At 35.3% G+C, this 18,704-nt stretch overlaps 1 protein-coding gene across 2 annotated transcripts in view; it reads left to right on the top strand.

Moving 5' to 3' along the window:
* prkd1 (protein kinase D1) overlaps nucleotides 1–18,704 on the top strand; it is a 44,075-nt gene that overhangs the window by 25,059 nt on the left and 312 nt on the right. Inside the window, exons 5-19 of one of the 2 annotated variants that reach the window (XM_083550672.1) lie at nucleotides 20–43; nucleotides 3,005–3,200; nucleotides 3,904–3,981; nucleotides 4,689–4,887; nucleotides 5,082–5,205; nucleotides 5,437–5,514; nucleotides 6,383–6,662; nucleotides 7,532–7,584; nucleotides 8,175–8,247; nucleotides 8,457–8,563; nucleotides 9,377–9,538; nucleotides 9,685–9,783; nucleotides 10,475–10,742; nucleotides 15,090–15,175; nucleotides 18,106–18,704. The exon at nucleotides 18,106–18,704 is cut by the window's right edge and continues 312 nt beyond it. In XM_083550672.1, the coding sequence (XP_083406798.1) occupies nucleotides 20–43; nucleotides 3,005–3,200; nucleotides 3,904–3,981; nucleotides 4,689–4,887; nucleotides 5,082–5,205; nucleotides 5,437–5,514; nucleotides 6,383–6,662; nucleotides 7,532–7,584; nucleotides 8,175–8,247; nucleotides 8,457–8,563; nucleotides 9,377–9,538; nucleotides 9,685–9,783; nucleotides 10,475–10,742; nucleotides 15,090–15,175; nucleotides 18,106–18,324 (2,046 nt within the window). In that variant the 3' untranslated portion in view covers nucleotides 18,325–18,704. Of the gene's footprint in view, nucleotides 1–19; nucleotides 44–3,001; nucleotides 3,201–3,903; nucleotides 3,982–4,688; nucleotides 4,888–5,081; nucleotides 5,206–5,436; nucleotides 5,515–6,382; nucleotides 6,663–7,531; nucleotides 7,585–8,174; nucleotides 8,248–8,456; nucleotides 8,564–9,376; nucleotides 9,539–9,684; nucleotides 9,784–10,474; nucleotides 10,743–15,089; nucleotides 15,176–18,105 lie in introns of both variants that reach the window. The other variant, XM_083550671.1, reaches the window with a different exon arrangement.

The following is an 18,704-nucleotide window of genomic DNA, read 5'->3' as shown; positions in this document are numbered from 1 at the left end:
GTGTGTATTTTTTTTCCAGTCTCCTCTCAGTCCCAGCATTGAGGTAAGTTCTGAAACGAATCTTTCACTCATATCATCTAAAAACAGCCCCATACTTTCAAGAGTTATTCTTTTATACATACAAATTTTGTCTCATGTTTTCTTTATATAAAGGTGAATATCGGCTTCCTTTCCCATTATGTGATGTAATAGAATATAATGCCTTCAGAGGATCTAAAGTAGTTATGAAATAACTGTCTCAACCATCACTGATAACTGTTTAATCAAATGAAACAATATATGAAGTTATATAAGATGATCATTTAAAAAATATATATTTTAGTACAGCTCTGTTGAATTCTTAAATCTGAGAAGGGGTTAAAAGTTTAGGAGTGAAATTTTTATATCAACTCTGATTTTTTGGAATCAGACTCCAGTGACTTCTTGACATGGGGAAGTCTTCTGGACTGAAGGCTTTGCAGTTTAAAAAAAAAAATCTTATTTACTTCAAGAGAAAGAAGAAAAGAATACATTGATTGGGGATTTTTTAAATAAAAATATTAGTTTTACTTGTTGCTTAAGCAGTAACAGATATTGAATTGCTTCACAATTATTGCAAAATATTGCAAGGTTAATTTAAAAACCTTATAGTTTGAACACTTAATACAGCACTTTACTATTGGCTGTTATTGGAAATTAATCATTGCTATGCTTTACAGACAGATATCCTATAACAGCATACTCTGCTGTGCTTTATTTTTTTCTTAAAGGTGTTCTTTCATTTGATTGCAACCATCATATGGCAGGCTTCAAATCCCCCATTCCCAAAGGTTGAGACATTTTATCCTGACACTAGAAATGCTGTGATACACACTTGAGTTTGTTTAAAGGAAACTGTTAATCAACTGTTGACTGCAAAAAAGCAACATCTGCTGACTGTGCCCAATTTACCTCACAGATCACATATTAGAGCACTGATCACTTAGCCTGTTTCTTGAGATATACTTTCCTATATTTAGAATTTAATTCTATCCCTGATCCAACACATCTGCACAGTCTACTTGATTAGCTAGATCGTCTCTGTTGGATTAGAGATTTCACAGCAATGAGGCAAAAATTATATTTTTTGTAGTTTTAAATGTTTTGTTGTTGTACAACCTGGAAGTATTCCTGAAGGGGAATACTTAATGTCTGTCATTGTGCATTGTACATGAAAATTGTATGTACATGTGCATTTCTGTTCATTGTAGTATTTCAGTAATCCTCAGACCAGAAATGCAAAAGAAAATAAATATAACAAAAATGATACTATGATATTTACTTGTTTATTTGAAATAAAGTGCAATATTATCCTCATTATAAATGTAACAATTATTTCAGTATTAAATGCAATAATATAAAAACTATTTATGCGAGTACTTCAAGTTTTTTTTTTCATTAAAAAGAAAAATCATTATCATATCTTGTCATTTACTTCAGTGCTATTATATTATATATATATATATATATATATATATATATATATATATATATATATATATATATATATATATATATATATATATATATATATATACACACTATTTATTATAAAGTTATTTAAATTCTAAATCTGTTTCACTGGTCAGTTAAATAATGGGTTTAGAACAAACCTCACAAACTCAGTTACTATAAATAATTTCAGCCTAGCCATATTGTGTTTGGTTGATAGATAATTCTGCACCAGTAAATAGGCAAAATAGGCAAAAATGTAAATTTAAATAACGAGTCTAACAATTTACGAAGTTTAAATAAAGATTTATTTTACTAGTTTGCTAGTCTGGAGATCTGAGTAAACATTGAGATCAGCTGGCTTAAGTTTGGATGTGTAGATGGCTGTTTGCTTATGTTTTGTTGATCTTACTTAGGTCATTCACTTTTTTAGCCATGACAGTTTTGTGTATGTGAAAGCATGTATGCTGTGCACCAGAATAAACTAGAGCTGTCAGACAAATCAGCAGAGATGCTGTTAGCAGCCAAAAAAGCTGAGGAAAATCATAATAAACAGCCCCCTCCTCCACAACTAAATCAATTAGATGTATATATGGTTGTTGCATATTTTTTTTTTTTAAAGCATTTGATCCTATAGCATCAGTAAAGAATAGTAAAAATATTAACTGTTAACATTCAGTATTAGTTGTTTTAAAAAAAATATATATTTATCACCTGTATGTTGCATGTGTTAGTATTAAGAGTTTAAATTGTTTAAAATTTAAGTTTTAACAGCTTTAAGTTATTTAAGATTAATACTTATTGTAAGATCATCTTAGTGACATTAGGTTACTTAAATCCACCATCCAAATGTACAACACAAAGATAAGAAAGATATTGATCTCTTGCTTTCTTTAGAGTGTAGTGTGCAGTTGATTTGGCACACCTGCGTGATGTCAGGCCTATTCTCAACAGGTGGTAAGACATCTGCACCACTGCCAATCAGTGGCACATTAAAAACAGCTTGGTGCTGGAAACTTGTTGTTCTGAGTTTAATGCAAATTTACCGCCCGTCCTTCTCAACCTGTTTTTCTTGACTAATATTCTTGTTTGCTTCTTCAAGAATGCAGTCTCGTGCATACAACTTGAGGTGACAGCTGTCTAAAATGTGTGTGTGTGTGTGTGTGTGTGTGTGTGTGTGTGTGTGTGTGTTTGTGTGTGTGAGGAAACATTTGAAAAAGGAGCATTTTTATGTCGAAAGTACAGCTTGTGCACAGCTAACTCACCAGTGTTAAATGAACACCTAGAGTGCTAAACTGGTCTTCAGTGTACGCTCTGGGTGTAATTTCACACAGGCAACTTTGCAGTGTTCATGCAAAAAAAAATAAAAAAATGCATGTGCGATTAACACTTCGATCCAAAATGAATTAACCTGGCAGTATGCTTGCTGATCTCTTCCACTGAAAGTGAGTACAGCTAACATGAGAACTAGCAGTACATGCTACTTTCTGCAAAATGATTTTCTGTACTGCTCTATTCTGCGTCTCTGCAGCAGAAGGACATATTCAGTGGAAGAGGGCGCTCCAACTCACAGTCATATATTGGGCGCCCGATAGAGCTGGACAAGATCTTGCTGTCCAAAGTCAAGGTGCCTCACACGTTTGTCATCCACTCCTACACGCGCCCCACTGTCTGCCAGCATTGTAAGAAGCTGCTCAAGGGCCTGTTCCGCCAGGGCCTGCAGTGCAAAGGTATGCGCTCACACTTGACTTGTGTAAACCTGAGCCATGCTGGGGGAATCAAACTGTTGTTTGCTCACTTTGTCTGCATCCTCAAAGGTCTCAATATGATTCATTGCCGGTGAGCTGCATTTGCCAGTTGGGTTTACAAGCCAAACGCTAGGGAGTGTATACATGCTGCACTCTATTTTTTCGAATATTGTAAATATTTAGGTGCTTAAATTTAAAGAATTGTAAATGAGTGTAATGAACCAAAATGACTACAATATTTACATACTATTCTTATATTGAAGTAGTACTTTATGCATATGTAATGTATGCATGCACAAATTCATTCAGTAAGTTTATCCAAATAATATATTATAAAATGATATATTGAGATAATTCTATTAGAATTATTTAATTATCTATTAATAATTATTAATTTTATTATTCTTTAATTATATATAAAAAAGATTTGGTGACCACATAAGTAACTATGCTGCTTTGATAAAGGCATAGTGGGTGTCAGGCAGTAAAGAGTGCTGTCAGCTTGCTGATAGAAACAGCTTTAATGTGCTTTGGCAATGTGCAAGGTCTCAGCCTGTCAACCAATAGCACAACACACGCTCATCTTAGAGTGCCAGGTCTCTCTCTCTCTATCTCTCTCTCTCTCTTTCTCTCTCTCACGTTGCCATGATTTTCTCATCTCCTTTCCCCCCTTACACTGTTACAGATTGCAAATTCAACTGCCATAAACGATGTGCACCTAAAGTGCCTAACAACTGTCTTGGAGAGGTGTCAAGGAATGGAGGCAAGTATAAGCTTAGTCTCTACATGTTCCTTAATGTCACAATCAACATTGTTGTTTTTTTACACCAAATACAAAAATATTTATCTTACGCTAGAGTTAAAATGCTGCCTTGCTCTATTTACAATAAGGTCTTTTTAAAACAGAAAATTTGGTAAAAAGAAATATTTTTACACAATGCACAGACACATTAGGTCTCTAATAGTCACAAAACAATACACAACTAAATGCAAACAAATTCAGTTGAAAATTATTAAAATAATATAAGAAAATACAATAAAGGATGTCAGCTTATTTTACAAACATAATGTAATTCCTATATACACATAAATCTTTTGTTTCTGTATTTTACAATTGTAATATAAATAGGTAACAAGATACAAAAATCTAATTTGTGATCTTTTTACAGCATTTGACTTTGATATTCAACAGATATAAAATGTCAGATCATTTTTTTTGTAGCAGGTAAATTACCTAAAATTAAGTTGTTAGGATTTCTGTAACGATGCAATTTAAACATTTTATTTAACATTTGTGAAACAAGTCTATAAAATGTGTCATGTGTTAATAACATTATTTTTTATTATTTTATTATCTCTTCTCTTCTCTTCTCTTCTCTTCTCTTCTCTTCTCTTCTCTTCTCTTCTCTTCTCTTCTCTTCTCTTCTCTTCTCTTCTCTTCTCTTCTCTTCTGTCTTTTTCTGATTCTAGACCTGTTGAGTCCTGGAGCTGAGTTGGATATGTTAATGGCAGAAGGCTGTGATGACCATGATAGTGACAGAAACAGTCCTATCATAGATGACATAGATGAATCCCTGGTTGCAGATTCTTCAGTTCTTTTGGATGTAGGTCACTGTGAACTTGGAGATTTCCATGATCCAGATCATGATGAGCCTAATAGAATTATCAGGTAATCTCATCCATAGCATAAACATACTCTAACAATACATTAAACATTATAGTTTCTTCATTGCCTTTTCTTAACACCACATGAATAAATCTAATGTAAACTGTTGGGATTAGTGGCAGGAACATTAGGTCAAGCTGAGTTCACTAAGTAAGATCACAAAGCACAGACATTCTTTTTGTCAATGTGTTTTAAAGTCCGTGCACCAGCAACAACATCCCTCTAATGCGAGTGGTCCAATCAGTAAAGCACATCAAGAGGAAAAACAGCAATGTTCTGAAGGAGGGATGGCTTGTGCACTTCACCAGCAAGGACACATTGGTGAGAAATCTGGTCCTTAGTGCCCTTAAGTAATAAGCTCTTAGATATTCACAAATAGAAGAGGTTGTTACTACTATTGTATATGATTAATACATTAAATAAATATTTGTATTTATAGTTCAGAACAGCTTTTTTGTTATGTCTAGACTATGCTTGAAAATGTGGTGATAAAAATGATTTGACTCTACAGTAGTAAAACCCTTGCCATTTCACTGTTTATATTTACACCAGCGTAAGAGGCATTATTGGAGATTGGATAGCAAGTGCATTACACTGTTCCAGAATGATACAGGGAGCAAATACTATAAGGTGAGTACAATATTTTCTTATGCTTAGTGAGTCTGGTGCTGAATTGTTGGTTGGTGCTGTAATTTAGTTTTTCCTATATGAAGTGCTGTATTGATGTTGAAAATGTTTTTTTTTAGGATGTATGCCTATAATATAAACTAGCTTTTTATTATATAGTTTGTACAAAATAATACAGACTAAACTGTGACATGTAAAAACTTTGATTTGATAAATATAAGTATAAAAACCTTTTACAATTTTGTACATTACAAAGGTCAACAGTTTCATCTTTGTGCAACTAACAAGGCTAACATAGACAATACAGAATGTACTATGTACAGGCAGCTATAAATGTTTGGCTTGGTTAAGTACAGATGCTGGAAATTGACATTTCAGTGACATGGTTGCCCATTGCAGCTTACAAACGATGATAGCAAAGGAAAAAGCAAGTTTGCTAAGATTATCGCTTTTATCATCTACCAGTGGTGTTTTGAAGCTAGTTAATAAACCAGGATCATGTGGAGACACATCATAATCCATAAATATCTTATTTCTGAATACAAATAAAAAGTAATTAGATGATCTTCATGCACTTGAAGGTAATATGAACACGGAAGTTGACACTTGGAAGGCAATTTGTTTGAGCATTGAGGAGGAGGAATGAGAGCTGGAATGGCTAATGCACTAGATCACTGTGTCAAGAAAGTTTCATTATTAGGTCATATCAGACATTTATTACAAAATAAGTCACTTTATTAATGACAAAGATTAATGTGCGATTAATTCAGTGTAGATGCTTTTCTGTATATCCAATGTGATATTTCATATTATAATATTTCACAATGTCTCTTCTCCAGTCTCTGGTTCAATTTTTCATTTTGTTCTACAGGAAATCCCCTTATCTGAGGTTCTGTCATTGGAGCCTGCTCAGAACTTCAGCTTGCTTCCCGAAGGTGCCAACCCTCACTGCTTTGAGATTGCCACCGCCACTCTAGTGTATTATGTAGGAGAAAACCTGTCTCAGGAAGACTATTCTTTGTTCCATGGCAGTGTACTGATCAGTGGAACCGGTCAGGATGTGGCTCACATGTGGCAAACGGCCATCCAGCATGCCCTCATGCCTGTTATTTCGAAGGGCACAGCTCACAGCAGCCGACACAACTACCACAGTATGATCATTACTCTTAAATGCATTTGGACTTATTATATTAAAAAACCTTTTTTATTTCATTTCAACTCATTTAAATTTTAAGAATACTGCTGTGGGAATGGTAATTGTATATAATACATTTCAGATAATGTATTGCACTATGCTGTTAATAACACACAATTAGCTCCACAATTATATATTTACAAGGGCCTATTGTACTCCTCTTGAGTTTATTCTATGTGCATGAAAAATTGGGTCTAAACTTAAGATCAAGTATGACGTATTATGTGTTTGTAGTGGCCTTAACTAAATAATTAAATAATGGTTCAGTGGAATGCCACATTAATGTAATTTTCACTGAACAAAGGGAGCAAGAAATGTTTGGCCTGGTTTTGAAAGTTGGTGAACAAAACATGGTGGACAATGTCGAACAGCTTATAAATGATGTTGGCAAACTTACAAAGATCACTTTAGTTTGACCTGGATAAGTATTTTCTTCTTTATTAATGTTGTTTAAATGCTAGTTATAAAAACAATGATTCTGATGAGACATATCACATTCCATAAATGTCTTAGTTTAAAAACTAACACTTCCTTTTTCATTTTCTTATTTGACTATAAAAAGGGATAGGGCAATATTTGTTGAATATGAAATTCAATAGGGAAAACAATTGAGATTCATTTGCAAAAACATAATAAATTGATAGATTGATTTTACACTTCTATTTAAAAATGAAAAATTATTTTCAGTGCCAATTTAAAGAAATAAAGGTAGAGGAATAAGGCAGCATTTACTGTAAACATGTATTAAAGTGTTATTTTAAAAATAACTCATGCATGGATGTAGATCTTATGGATAATAATTGCATTTGTTTTCATTACCAACAGAAGACGTCTCCATCAGCATTTCTGTGTCCAACTGTCAGATTCAGGAGAATGTGGTATTAATTATTTTTTTATTAGTTTTGTATTCCATACTCATCATGAACATAAACAGTATAATAATATAAACTTCAGGATTGTTCTAATGAATAAGGTTATAAATTACAGAACAGCAAAGGACAGTATGCGTCATATAGCTATATGCATCATTTATGCATAAAGGAATAACCTGAGTTATCAGTCCTCCAACACAGATACATTTTATGCTGCAAAATATGAAAAGGTTGAAATGAGTGTCATGTTTTAAAAATCTCTCTCATTGTGAACTGTATTTCTATGTGCTGGAGTAAACTGTTGGCTTGCCAATAGCTGTAGCCTTGAGTTTAAGTGCAATATAAACACTCACTACCTCTGCTGAAATTTATTTTGCTCATCCATGTGGCCGTGGGATTGCCATGGTTACCCATGCTTTTCTAGCAGAGTTTCAGTCTAATTTAGTCAAATTTACTTTTACTTTAAAACTGTAACTGAAAAAAGTTTACAAACCAGTTTAGACATAGCAAGGGAATAAACCATTTGTTCAGAATGGAAAGTGTGGATGTAATTTATTGGACAGTCATGTTTATATGTTTGCTTTCTTCTCTTGTAGGACATTAGCACAATTTATCAAATATTCCCTGATGAAGTTCTTGGATCTGGGCAATTTGGCATTGTTTATGGTGGTAATTAAACTGTATTTACTCTGTTGCATTCTGTTTGTTGATACTAAGATAATACAACAATGCATAATGTTTTCAGTGCATTGTAAATGAAAGCAATGTCCTTAAGATGTATCTCTGACGTTTATGTTGATACAATTACTTATTTAACAATAATGCTTAAAACCACATTTGTACCAAATAGTTTTGTTCTTATAATTTGTATACTGCAGGAAAGCACAGAAAAACGGGGAGAGATATGGCAATCAAAATTATAGACAAACTGCGCTTTCCCACTAAACAAGAGAGTCAGCTGCGCAATGAGGTTGCCATCCTGCAGGTAGTTAAACACACATCTGTATATATAAGCATTTTAATAAATTGAGCATATGATTATTCATATTCTCCTGTGAATAATATCAGTATATGAAATTAATTTGGCAATGGTTGCTCAATAAACAGGCCTTTAAACAAGGATTGCAGGCCACATTGGATAAAAATTTCTAACAAATGAGTAAACTGTAAAGGTACACCATCAGCCATAACATTAAACCAGCAAGAGGTGAAGAGAACAATATTAATTATCTGGGTACAGTGGCACCTGTCTAAGGGTGGGATGCAATAGGCAGGTATTAAACAGTAGTTGTATTGTAGTTGTAATGTAGTTGTGTTGGAAGCATGAAGAAAATGGCCAAGCGTAAGTATTTGAACAAGGTTGGCATGGGCAAAGTGTAATGGATAGGAGTAATACCATCTCCAAAACAGCATATATTATAGGTGTCTCTGGTATGCAGTGGTTAGTACATACAAAAAGGTTTTCAAGGAAGGATGTTTGTGGCATATCAGGCTGTGTAGCGGCACACTTCAAATACCTTAGCACCTTTAAATGTTTCATGTAGTCCATGCCTTGAGGGGTCAAACCTTTTTTTCTACATTTAGGCAGGTGGTTTTAATGTTATGGCAGATAAGTTTAAGTATTGCATGATGGTGGCAGAAAAGCAGGTAAGATTGCTGCCTCACAGCTGTAGTGCAGAAAGACCTCACACAAAACATTAAAAAATAAACAATACTTAAATGTTTGATTGTGCTTAACTACTATATATGATAGTATTTTATATTCTATTGTATATCTGAACATTTTTGTTATTTGTAGAACCTTCACCACCCTGGAGTGGTGAACCTGGAGTGCATGTTTGAGACACCAGAGCGTGTGTTTGTCGTCATGGAGAAGCTCCATGGTGACATGCTTGAGATGATACTGTCTAGTGAGAAAGGGAGGCTGCCAGAACGCATCACTAAGTTTCTAGTAACACAGGTGGGTCTCATAGCCACACAAGAAGATAATGCAGCATTAGACACCATATCCACAAGCAAACAGCCCTGTCATTGTGTTGTAAAGTAAGTCTTATAACATTGAGTATATAAAAGGCTTTCCACTAAAGTCAACATTTTTTTGGACAGATACTTGTAGCGCTACGCCATCTTCACTTCAAGAACATCGTACACTGTGACCTTAAACCTGAGAATGTCTTACTAGCATCTGCTGACTCTTTTCCACAAGTGAGTAGTGTGCTGACAGAAAACCATTCAAAAATAAAAAGAGAAAACTGTAAAATACACATGAATTAATCTGCTTTTACAAAAGCAAAAGAATAACAATAAGCAATGATAATTACAGTTTATTTTGTGTTTGGCACACAGAGCGTGTGCCAACATATCTGCCTTGAAAGACTGCTAAATTATCTCCTCATTGTTTTACCCGTCTAGCGTGTGCAGCTTGCTCTGGGAGCACTCGAGCAGAACGAATGACTCACTGTGTTTGGGCACCAGCAAACATCTCAGAGGAATACAAAACCAAACTGCTTTTGCTTTATCTACAACAAATATTTTTTAAGAAGAAGCACAAAAAACAAAAAACACAGAATAGCTAAATCAGTTGTCATTTGCAATTTTCATGATTTTAGCTCAGTGGCAGTGGTCCTATGATGACCTTCAAACAGCATTCCTTCCTCTATGAGTGTGAAATGTGAAGGGGAGAATCAGCAGGAGAGTAGTACCGTAACTGCTTTTAACTGCATGATAATTTTATTTGAGTTTAGCACAGTCTCTGGCAACTGCTCATTATAGTGTCTGTGGTGGGTTGAGGAGAAATAATGGATGCTATTTGTTGCACCACAGTCAAGTTAAAGGGGTTGTCTGCTTCCAGCATCACGCTTCTAGCACTCTGTGAACACTTATCATTCTTTCCCAGGTAAAACTGTGTGATTTTGGGTTTGCTCGGATCATTGGCGAGAAGTCTTTCAGGCGGTCAGTGGTAGGCACGCCAGCCTACCTGGCACCTGAGGTGCTGAGGAACAAGGGCTACAACCGCTCACTTGACATGTGGAGTGTTGGCGTTATCATCTACGTCAGCCTCAGTGGAACATTCCCATTCAATGAGGATGAGGATATTCATGACCAGATACAAAATGCTGCTTTCATGTACCCACCAAACCCATGGAAGAAGGTGACTTCTGAAGGTATGTTAACAGTCAGGCCTGGATCCAGTTTGTCTGAATTTTTTTTTTCTCATTTTAAATGCAATGGGCAGGCAACTACAGCAAAATTAAACTGTGCGTACATCAGCTTTTATACAATGCTGCCCACAAAAAGTGGATACTTTCTACTGTATTTGACAACTTTTCTGCTAAACAATAACAAAAATGGTAAAGTGTGCATCAACATATTTACATTTGTACACACCTAGAAACCAGAATAAATGCATATTTAATATGAATATAAGTATATAAAAAAATGTATGCCAATGAATGTCACTTCCTAAATCTAGAAGTGTACAGGCTTCTGCCTGCTTCCAAATTCCAAATTTGGAAATTTTCCAATATATGCATGTGTAGCCCTGGCCAACAGATAAAACAAATAAACTGTGAATAATTTATAAAAAGATAAAAGGTATGGCCTAACTAAGTCAGCTGCGTAACTTAATAATTCTCTTCTGTCAGGTAATTATCCAGTCTTGAGGAATAGCTATAAAACTTTGTTCGAGCACTTTCTCTAACATCACCTTATCTGTGGTACAATATTGTTTCATATCACATTTTTGTTTTTTGAATCTTCAGTAACTACAGTATGAACAGTAGCCTTATGGCCTGCTTCAAGTGGCTAGATGAGTTTTCTCAAATAAGATATTTTAGATATAGCCAGGTCTTTCCTGGATCACCATTATTGGTTCTTTAAATGATCATGAAATCTGTCATAGCCTTGTGTGTAGATGCCAAGATAGCGAGAATGTAAGGAAAAAGTGAGTATTCTAGTGAGAATATTTTAAATAAGCATCTCAAGCACCACAATCCAGAAGGGAATTCCAGCAACAAGTCTGACTTTTGTAAAAATAATTGCATGAAGCTCTAATAATAATAAAAAAAAGCATTAATGTTATTCAAATCTCAAGGCCTATTCACACTACCACTTACCACTTCATTATTAAAGTGTTACATAGATAATCTAACATCATAATTTATACACATCATGGCTGCACAGTACGAGGCGAAGAAGAAGAGGAGGAGAGTGAGGACTGAAAGAAGAATAAGATGGTGGAAACCTAAGGAGGAAGAGTGTAGTGTGAGGTTCAGGGAAGAGGTCAGACAGAGGCTCAGTGGTGTTGAAGAGGTGTTGGATGATTGGGCAACTACTGCAGGAGTGATGAGGGAGGCAGCTAGAAAAGTACTTGGTGTGACATCTGGAAATAGAAAGCAAGACAAGGAGACGTGGTGGTGGAATGAGGAAGTGCGGGAGAGCATAAGGAGAACGAGGTTGGCAAAACAGAAGTGGGATAGACAGAGTGATGAAAAAAGTAAGCAGGAGTACAAGGAGATGCGGCAGCAGATAAAGAGGGATGTGACGAAAGCCAAGAAAAAGGCATATGAGGAGCTGTTTGAGAGTTTGGACACTAAGGAAGGAGAAAAAGATTTATACCGATTGGCCAGGCAGAGGGACCGAGCTGGGAAGGATGTACTGCAAGTTAGAGCAGTAAAGGATGGAGAGGGAAATGTGTTGACTAGTGAGGAGAGTGTGTTGAGAAGGTGGAGGGAGTATTTTGAGCAGCTGATAAATGAGGAAAATCAGAGAGAGAGAAGGTTGGACGATGTGGAGTTGGTGAAGCAGGATGTAGATAGGACTAGTAAGGAGGAAGTGAGAGCAGCGATTAAGAGGAGTAACAGTGGAAAGTCGGTTGGACCAGATGACATACCGGTAGAAGCGTGGAGATGTTTAGGAGAGATGGCAGTGGAGTTTTTGACCAGGTTGTTTAACAGGATTTTGGAAGGTGAGAAGATGCCTGAGGAATGGAGAAGAAGTGTGCTGGTACCGATCTTTAAGCATAAGGGAGATGTGCAGACCTGCAGTAACTACAGGGGAATTAAGTTGATCAGTCACACCATAAAGTTATGGGAAAGAGTAGTGGAAGCCAGGCTAAAAGAAGAGGTGACCATCTGTGAGCAACAGAATAGTTTCATGCCGAGGAAGAGCACCACAGATGCCTTATTTGCTTTGAGGATGTTGATGGAGAAGTATAGAGAAGGACAGAAGGAATTGCATTGTGTATTTGTGGATTTAGAGAAAGCATCAGACAGAGTGCCAAGAGAGTAGTTGTGGTATTGTATGAGGAAGTCAGGTGTGTCAGAGAAGTATGTGAGGGTGGTGCAGGACATGTATGAGGACAGTGTGACGGCAGTGAAGTGTGCAGTAGGTACGACAGACTGGTTCAGGGTGAAGGTTGGACTGCATCAAGGATCAGCACTGAGCCCTTTCCTGTTTGCAGTGGTGATGGACAAGATTAGAAATGAGTTTATTAGAGGGACAGCGCATGTAGGATGTTTTGGTGACAAGGTGAGGGAGGCGAGATTGAGATGGTTTGGACATGTGCAGAGGAGGGACATGAATTATATTGGTAGAAGAATGCTGAGGATGGAGCCACCAGGTAGGAGGAAAAGAGGAAGGTCAAGGAGGAGGTTCATGGATGTGGTGAGGGAAGACATGCAGGTAGTTGGTGTGAAAGAGGCAGATGTAGAGGACAGGGTGGTATGGAGACGGATGATCTGCTGTGGCGACCCCTAATGGGAGCAGCCGAAAGAAGAAGAAGAAGAATTTTGATTTGTATAATGTATATATTTTAACAATGAACATTGTCTCAAGCAGCTTAACACAGATAATGTAGTAATAAAGAATGTATAATATTGTTCTTTATAAGTGTAAGTTTGTCCCTAATGAGCGACCCGGTGGCGACTGTGGCAAGGAAAAACTCCCTGATATGGCATAAAGAAGAAACCTTGAGAGGAACCAGGCTCAAGAGGGAACCCATCCTCATCTGGGTGGCACTGAATGTCCATTTAGTACAGATAAACAATGTTGAGGTGTGCAGTTATGATGATCATATGTAGTCTTGTGTCAGTGTAGCAGACTGTTGACATTAGCTACATTCCAAATCCAAATCCTTAAAGCTCCTGTTCTTACTCCGTAATTTCTTGGATCTCTGGGCATTGATGAGAAACCATCCCCAGCATTGATTCTAACCACATGCACAAATCAAGAACAAAACTGCTGTGCAACTAATGCTGTGCACTAACAAATGCCCACAAAACTGAATCCACTGAAACAACAATGTAAAGAAGAGTGAGCTAGAATTATTCCACAATGTGAGAGTCTGGTAAAGTCATACAGAATAATATGTAGTTATTGCTGCTAAAGGTACAAGCTATTGCTACAAACTATCAAATCATAAGGTCTATTAAGTAATTCACACATGGTTTCTCTATTTCTTCGTATTTTCAATATGTCTTGTGCCGTTCATTAGCGTTTGTGGGTAGCTAATTCTAAAACCTGCTACGGACAAGATGGTTATTATGTGCTGATGTGTAAAACCATAGAATTCAAAGAGGGTGTACTTTCTTTTTATCATGACTGTATGCTAGTCATTCTTTGTTTCTGTGGTAATTCTGAAATCAGATTATAATGATGGTTATAGGATATTGTTCCATATAACCCCATCATATTTTGTTATATCAGCATCAGTTTAAATTATGCTGACAAATACAGTACAGTACATACTTCAGTAGCTCATTTTGTAGTTGTTAGATTTAGCTTAGTTAGCTTAGTTAGATGACTAAGTTTGAATATTGAACATGTTGGTCACAATCATCACAGAAATTAAAACATAACACTGTTACAAAAAAGTGACAGTATGCTATGTGTTTGAGGGTATGGATATGTGTGAATGATATCTGTTTCACTTCATGGCATTAGGATAAAATAATTAATAAATAAAGTCTACATAAATAAACAATTTATCAACATGATAGAATTTCGCTAAACCACTAAACACTAGTTATAGAAGACTTTATTTGTGTATGTTATTCAGCAAAAGTTTGACATTTGACAGTTGATATTTGACAAAATTAAGTACCAATTAAATTATTAGTGTTTTATATGATGTGTCGATATTAATATGGTATTTTCTACAATAGCATGTATTAAATAAAAAAATCTATATCATAGTACCCTTTAAAATAAGTGCAGTAGTGTAGAATGATGAGCACAGGAAGGGGGAGGAACGAGTAATAAAAGGAAAGAAGGAGGAAGAAGTTAAAGGAAGCAGGGGTCAGTAAAGTGTGTTCAGGTTTTGTCATGGCCTATTCATATAATGCCCACTAGTCCCTTAGGATAAGGCCTTGAGGTGAAGGTTCAGGTTTTCTCAGAACTCTGTGACCCCGGAAATAATGTTAATAATGTTGGTTTTGCTCATTATCCAAACAATCCCCTAATCCTGAGGCTTTCCCACCGTGGCCTGGCCACTGACTTCTTTGTTGTTCCAGCAATTGACCTCATTAATAACTTGCTGCAAGTCAAAATGAGGAAGCGCTATAGTGTGGACAAGTCCCTCAGTCATCCCTGGCTACAGGTCAGTCTTCTTTCCTATCTTATATTTTGTCTGCAGAGAAGTTAATATATAGTTAAAATTAATATTCAACATCAAAATTATGCATACAATGATATTTAAATTAATAATCACTAAGTTGATGTGTATTTCGGTCTAGGTCTTTTCAGATATTCATAATGCAGTCTATGGATCTAAGTTTAATTTAGAACAAAGTTTAAATATTTACAATTAATTAATGATAGTGTAAATAAATTGAGAAGGATCTGCAAATTTTATTTTTTAATAATGTCACATACCAAGAAAATCAGTTGTGTGCTCTTAATATGTGTAGTTTGAGCTTACATACTGAACATGTCATGTAATAGATAAGCCTGCCAGCCAGTCAGTGGCGGGACGTGCATTTCACAACTAGGCTTTCAGTGGAGTCCTACCTGAATTAACCCACCTCTTAATACTATCATTATGATGCCCCGGCTATAGAAACCATAAATATTATACAGAAACGCAGTATAACAGAGCGCTACATCACAAACAGGTATCTTATGCAGCGATAATGAATACAATTACAAAAGCAAGAAATCCAATTAACACAATTCAACAAGTCTCCTTTCACTGCAGCCACAGCTGCATCTCCTGCATACATGATCTCTAGTTTACTAGTCCATTTTTTTCTAGTCTATTTTTGTGCTTTTTTTTTACGTGCATTATGGTTTTCCTGGGGATTTAAAATTAAGGCTAAATGTGTGCAAATTCTACCGGAAAGAAAACACAAAGGAATAATGGTTCATGAAAAAGCTTAAGAACTGTTTTGAACTGTTTTGGCTGAACTTTCCTCACAATGTGCAACTTTTCTTAAAAGTCCAGCTTGTAAATGTTCTTATAAGTATATCTGTGCCCAAATCAATTTCTTCTACTCTTTCAGCTAGTTGTCAACTGAGAGAAAAGCTATGAAATGAAGGAATAATTTAATACATATTCATGGACAAAAATATATTAAAATGCATGTAAGAATTCTAGCCCAGAAGAGAAGGCCTTGCTGGCCCTGACAACCCGCCAATGATACACACACACACACACAAACACTCACACATATATAAAACACTTCTCTGTACTGTTTCTATAGTAACAACTTATTCAGACAGACTTGTATGACGGATGTTCTATATAATCTAAGTCTGCCAGAGGTAAAAATGTAACTAAGTTCTGATGTTTGACTTCAGTCCAACATTATGTTTAGAGTTCAGGTGATGCTAACAAATTAAGATGTAGTCATAAAATATTTTACGACTGTAAAAACTATCAAAACTCATCAGTAAAGGTAGACCAAATTATGACATAGATAGGGACCGGAAAAAAATATAATAATAAATATATAAATATAAATATATAATTAATAAATATATAATAATATAAATATATATATTTTTTAAAATTTCGTCTGAGATAACATGTCTAAAGCAGCTCTACTGGAGCATAAATAAATTTAGCATTTTCAAATTTCAGGATTACCCATTTGAATCGCTAGTTGTGAAATTTCAGGATTACCTACAATCATAATTTTTATATTAAAAGTGCTGATATTTAGATAATTTTTTTATTTTATATTTGCTACTTATTTCTAATGTTGATATTTGATTTTATAAGTGTTACTTACTGCCTTAAGCTGCTCCTATAGCTTATAGTTTTCATGTAGACATTAGAAATGTGATTTCATATTTAAAAAGCATTCGTCACTCACCTAGTTTTAGCAGATCTCTAAATCAGTGAATTACATTTCACACAAGTAACAAAAAATAAAACTAATGTGCCTATCCCTCAGTGCATTTGTGCTAGCTTTCAAACATTACTGCAAAATTTGAGGCCTGAATTTTAAAAATTATATTAATTACTGTGGCTTTTAATGTGTATATGCATGCATTGTATAATCATATATATATATATATATATATATATATATATATATATATATATATATATATATATATATATATATATATATATATACCGTATTTTTCGGACTATAAGCTTTTTTTCCCACGTTTTGTAAAAACCCCGCGGCTTAAACAACGAAGCGGCTTATTTATAAATGTTTCCAGATTTTATTTTTCCCGGTTTCACAAACTTCAAGCTAAAAAACTGAACCCCATAACATTAGACTAATTAAATTTCCGAACGGAAACGAAAAAACGCACCTCACCTCTGTTCTGAGCTGCACGGCATCGGGAGAAAAAAAGGTTTTTTTAACGCACGACGATGCCAAAAGATAAAATCCCGAGAGAAATAGTAAAGGAGAATAGGAAGGAGGAAGACAGTGAACAATGACTTTCTTGGTCGGCTACTGTTTAGATACAAGCCGTTGTAACGTGTTGAGTCTGGGTGAAGGGAGAGCTCACTAACTCCAGATGCAACAGAAATCATATAAGAACAGACAGGTTTCCAAAACTCGTGCTTTTTTTATTATTCTTGGCAACAGCGTTACGGGTTAGTCAAAGAAACTTAGAAATGAGCATCAGAAAATAATAATCCTCGTCTTGAACACACGCAGTAATAGCGGAAAAAATGCAGTGCCAGGCTATTCCCAAAATGCCCCTAAAGGAAGCCCAACATATTTCACCCGTTACACTGTGTGTAACCTGTCTTTTGTTAAAGCCCGTGTAAAGTTCATTAGTGTAGACATTATAGACAGGTGCGGCTTATTTATGTTAAAAAAAAATTATTGTAAAATTCAGTGGGTGCGGCTTATATATGGGTGCGCTTTATAGCCTGGAAATTACGGTAGCTCTTTCCTTTGACATTACATAAAGTTTAAACCAAAGAAAGACAATTAAATGATTTTTAGATTATTTAAGATGGTATGAATGATTAGAATATGAATGTGTGAATTGTGAAAATAAGCTATAATGAGCAACTTGTTGCAGTTTATAAGATTTGCTCTTATGTTTCTTTGACAGGACTACCAAATGTGGCTGGACCTGCGTAATCTAGAGTGTAAAATGCAAGAGCGATACATCACACATGAGAGTGATGATATGCGCTGGGAACATTTTGCAGAGCAAAATGGCTTGCAGTATCCTGTTCACCTCATTAACCCTCATGCTGATGTCACTGAGGAGGTGGAGTCTGAAGAGGCTATAATGAGCATGCTCAGTGATCGAATCAGTTCACTGTAGTTTGCTGCCTATCCCTTTAAGACAAAACACAAATAAAGCCAAATACACACTTCTCAACACCGCAACACAAGTCCAAATACATATACTCTGATGCCATATAAACACATTCATATTGTACTTGATTACACTATAGAAATACAAAAATGTTGCCAAACATTCAGTGCCTAAATAGTACAACAAAATTATATTTAATTCATATAGCCATTCCACTGAATCTTTTTGAAAAATCTCAACATTTTCATTCACAGTACAGTAAACAAAGCACAATACATCGAATACTTCTTAAACAAAAGCGTCCTTTTTCAGAATAAAAAAAGATTTGTATTTTAAAGTATTTTAAATGGCCCTACAAGTAAGGAAATTGTCAAACTTTGATAACT

Source organism: Silurus aristotelis (genome assembly GCF_946808225.1).
Source record: "Silurus aristotelis genome assembly, chromosome: 9".
Taxonomy (NCBI): Eukaryota; Metazoa; Chordata; class Actinopteri; order Siluriformes; family Siluridae; genus Silurus; species Silurus aristotelis.
This window is presented reverse-complemented; position numbering and strand designations above follow the sequence as displayed.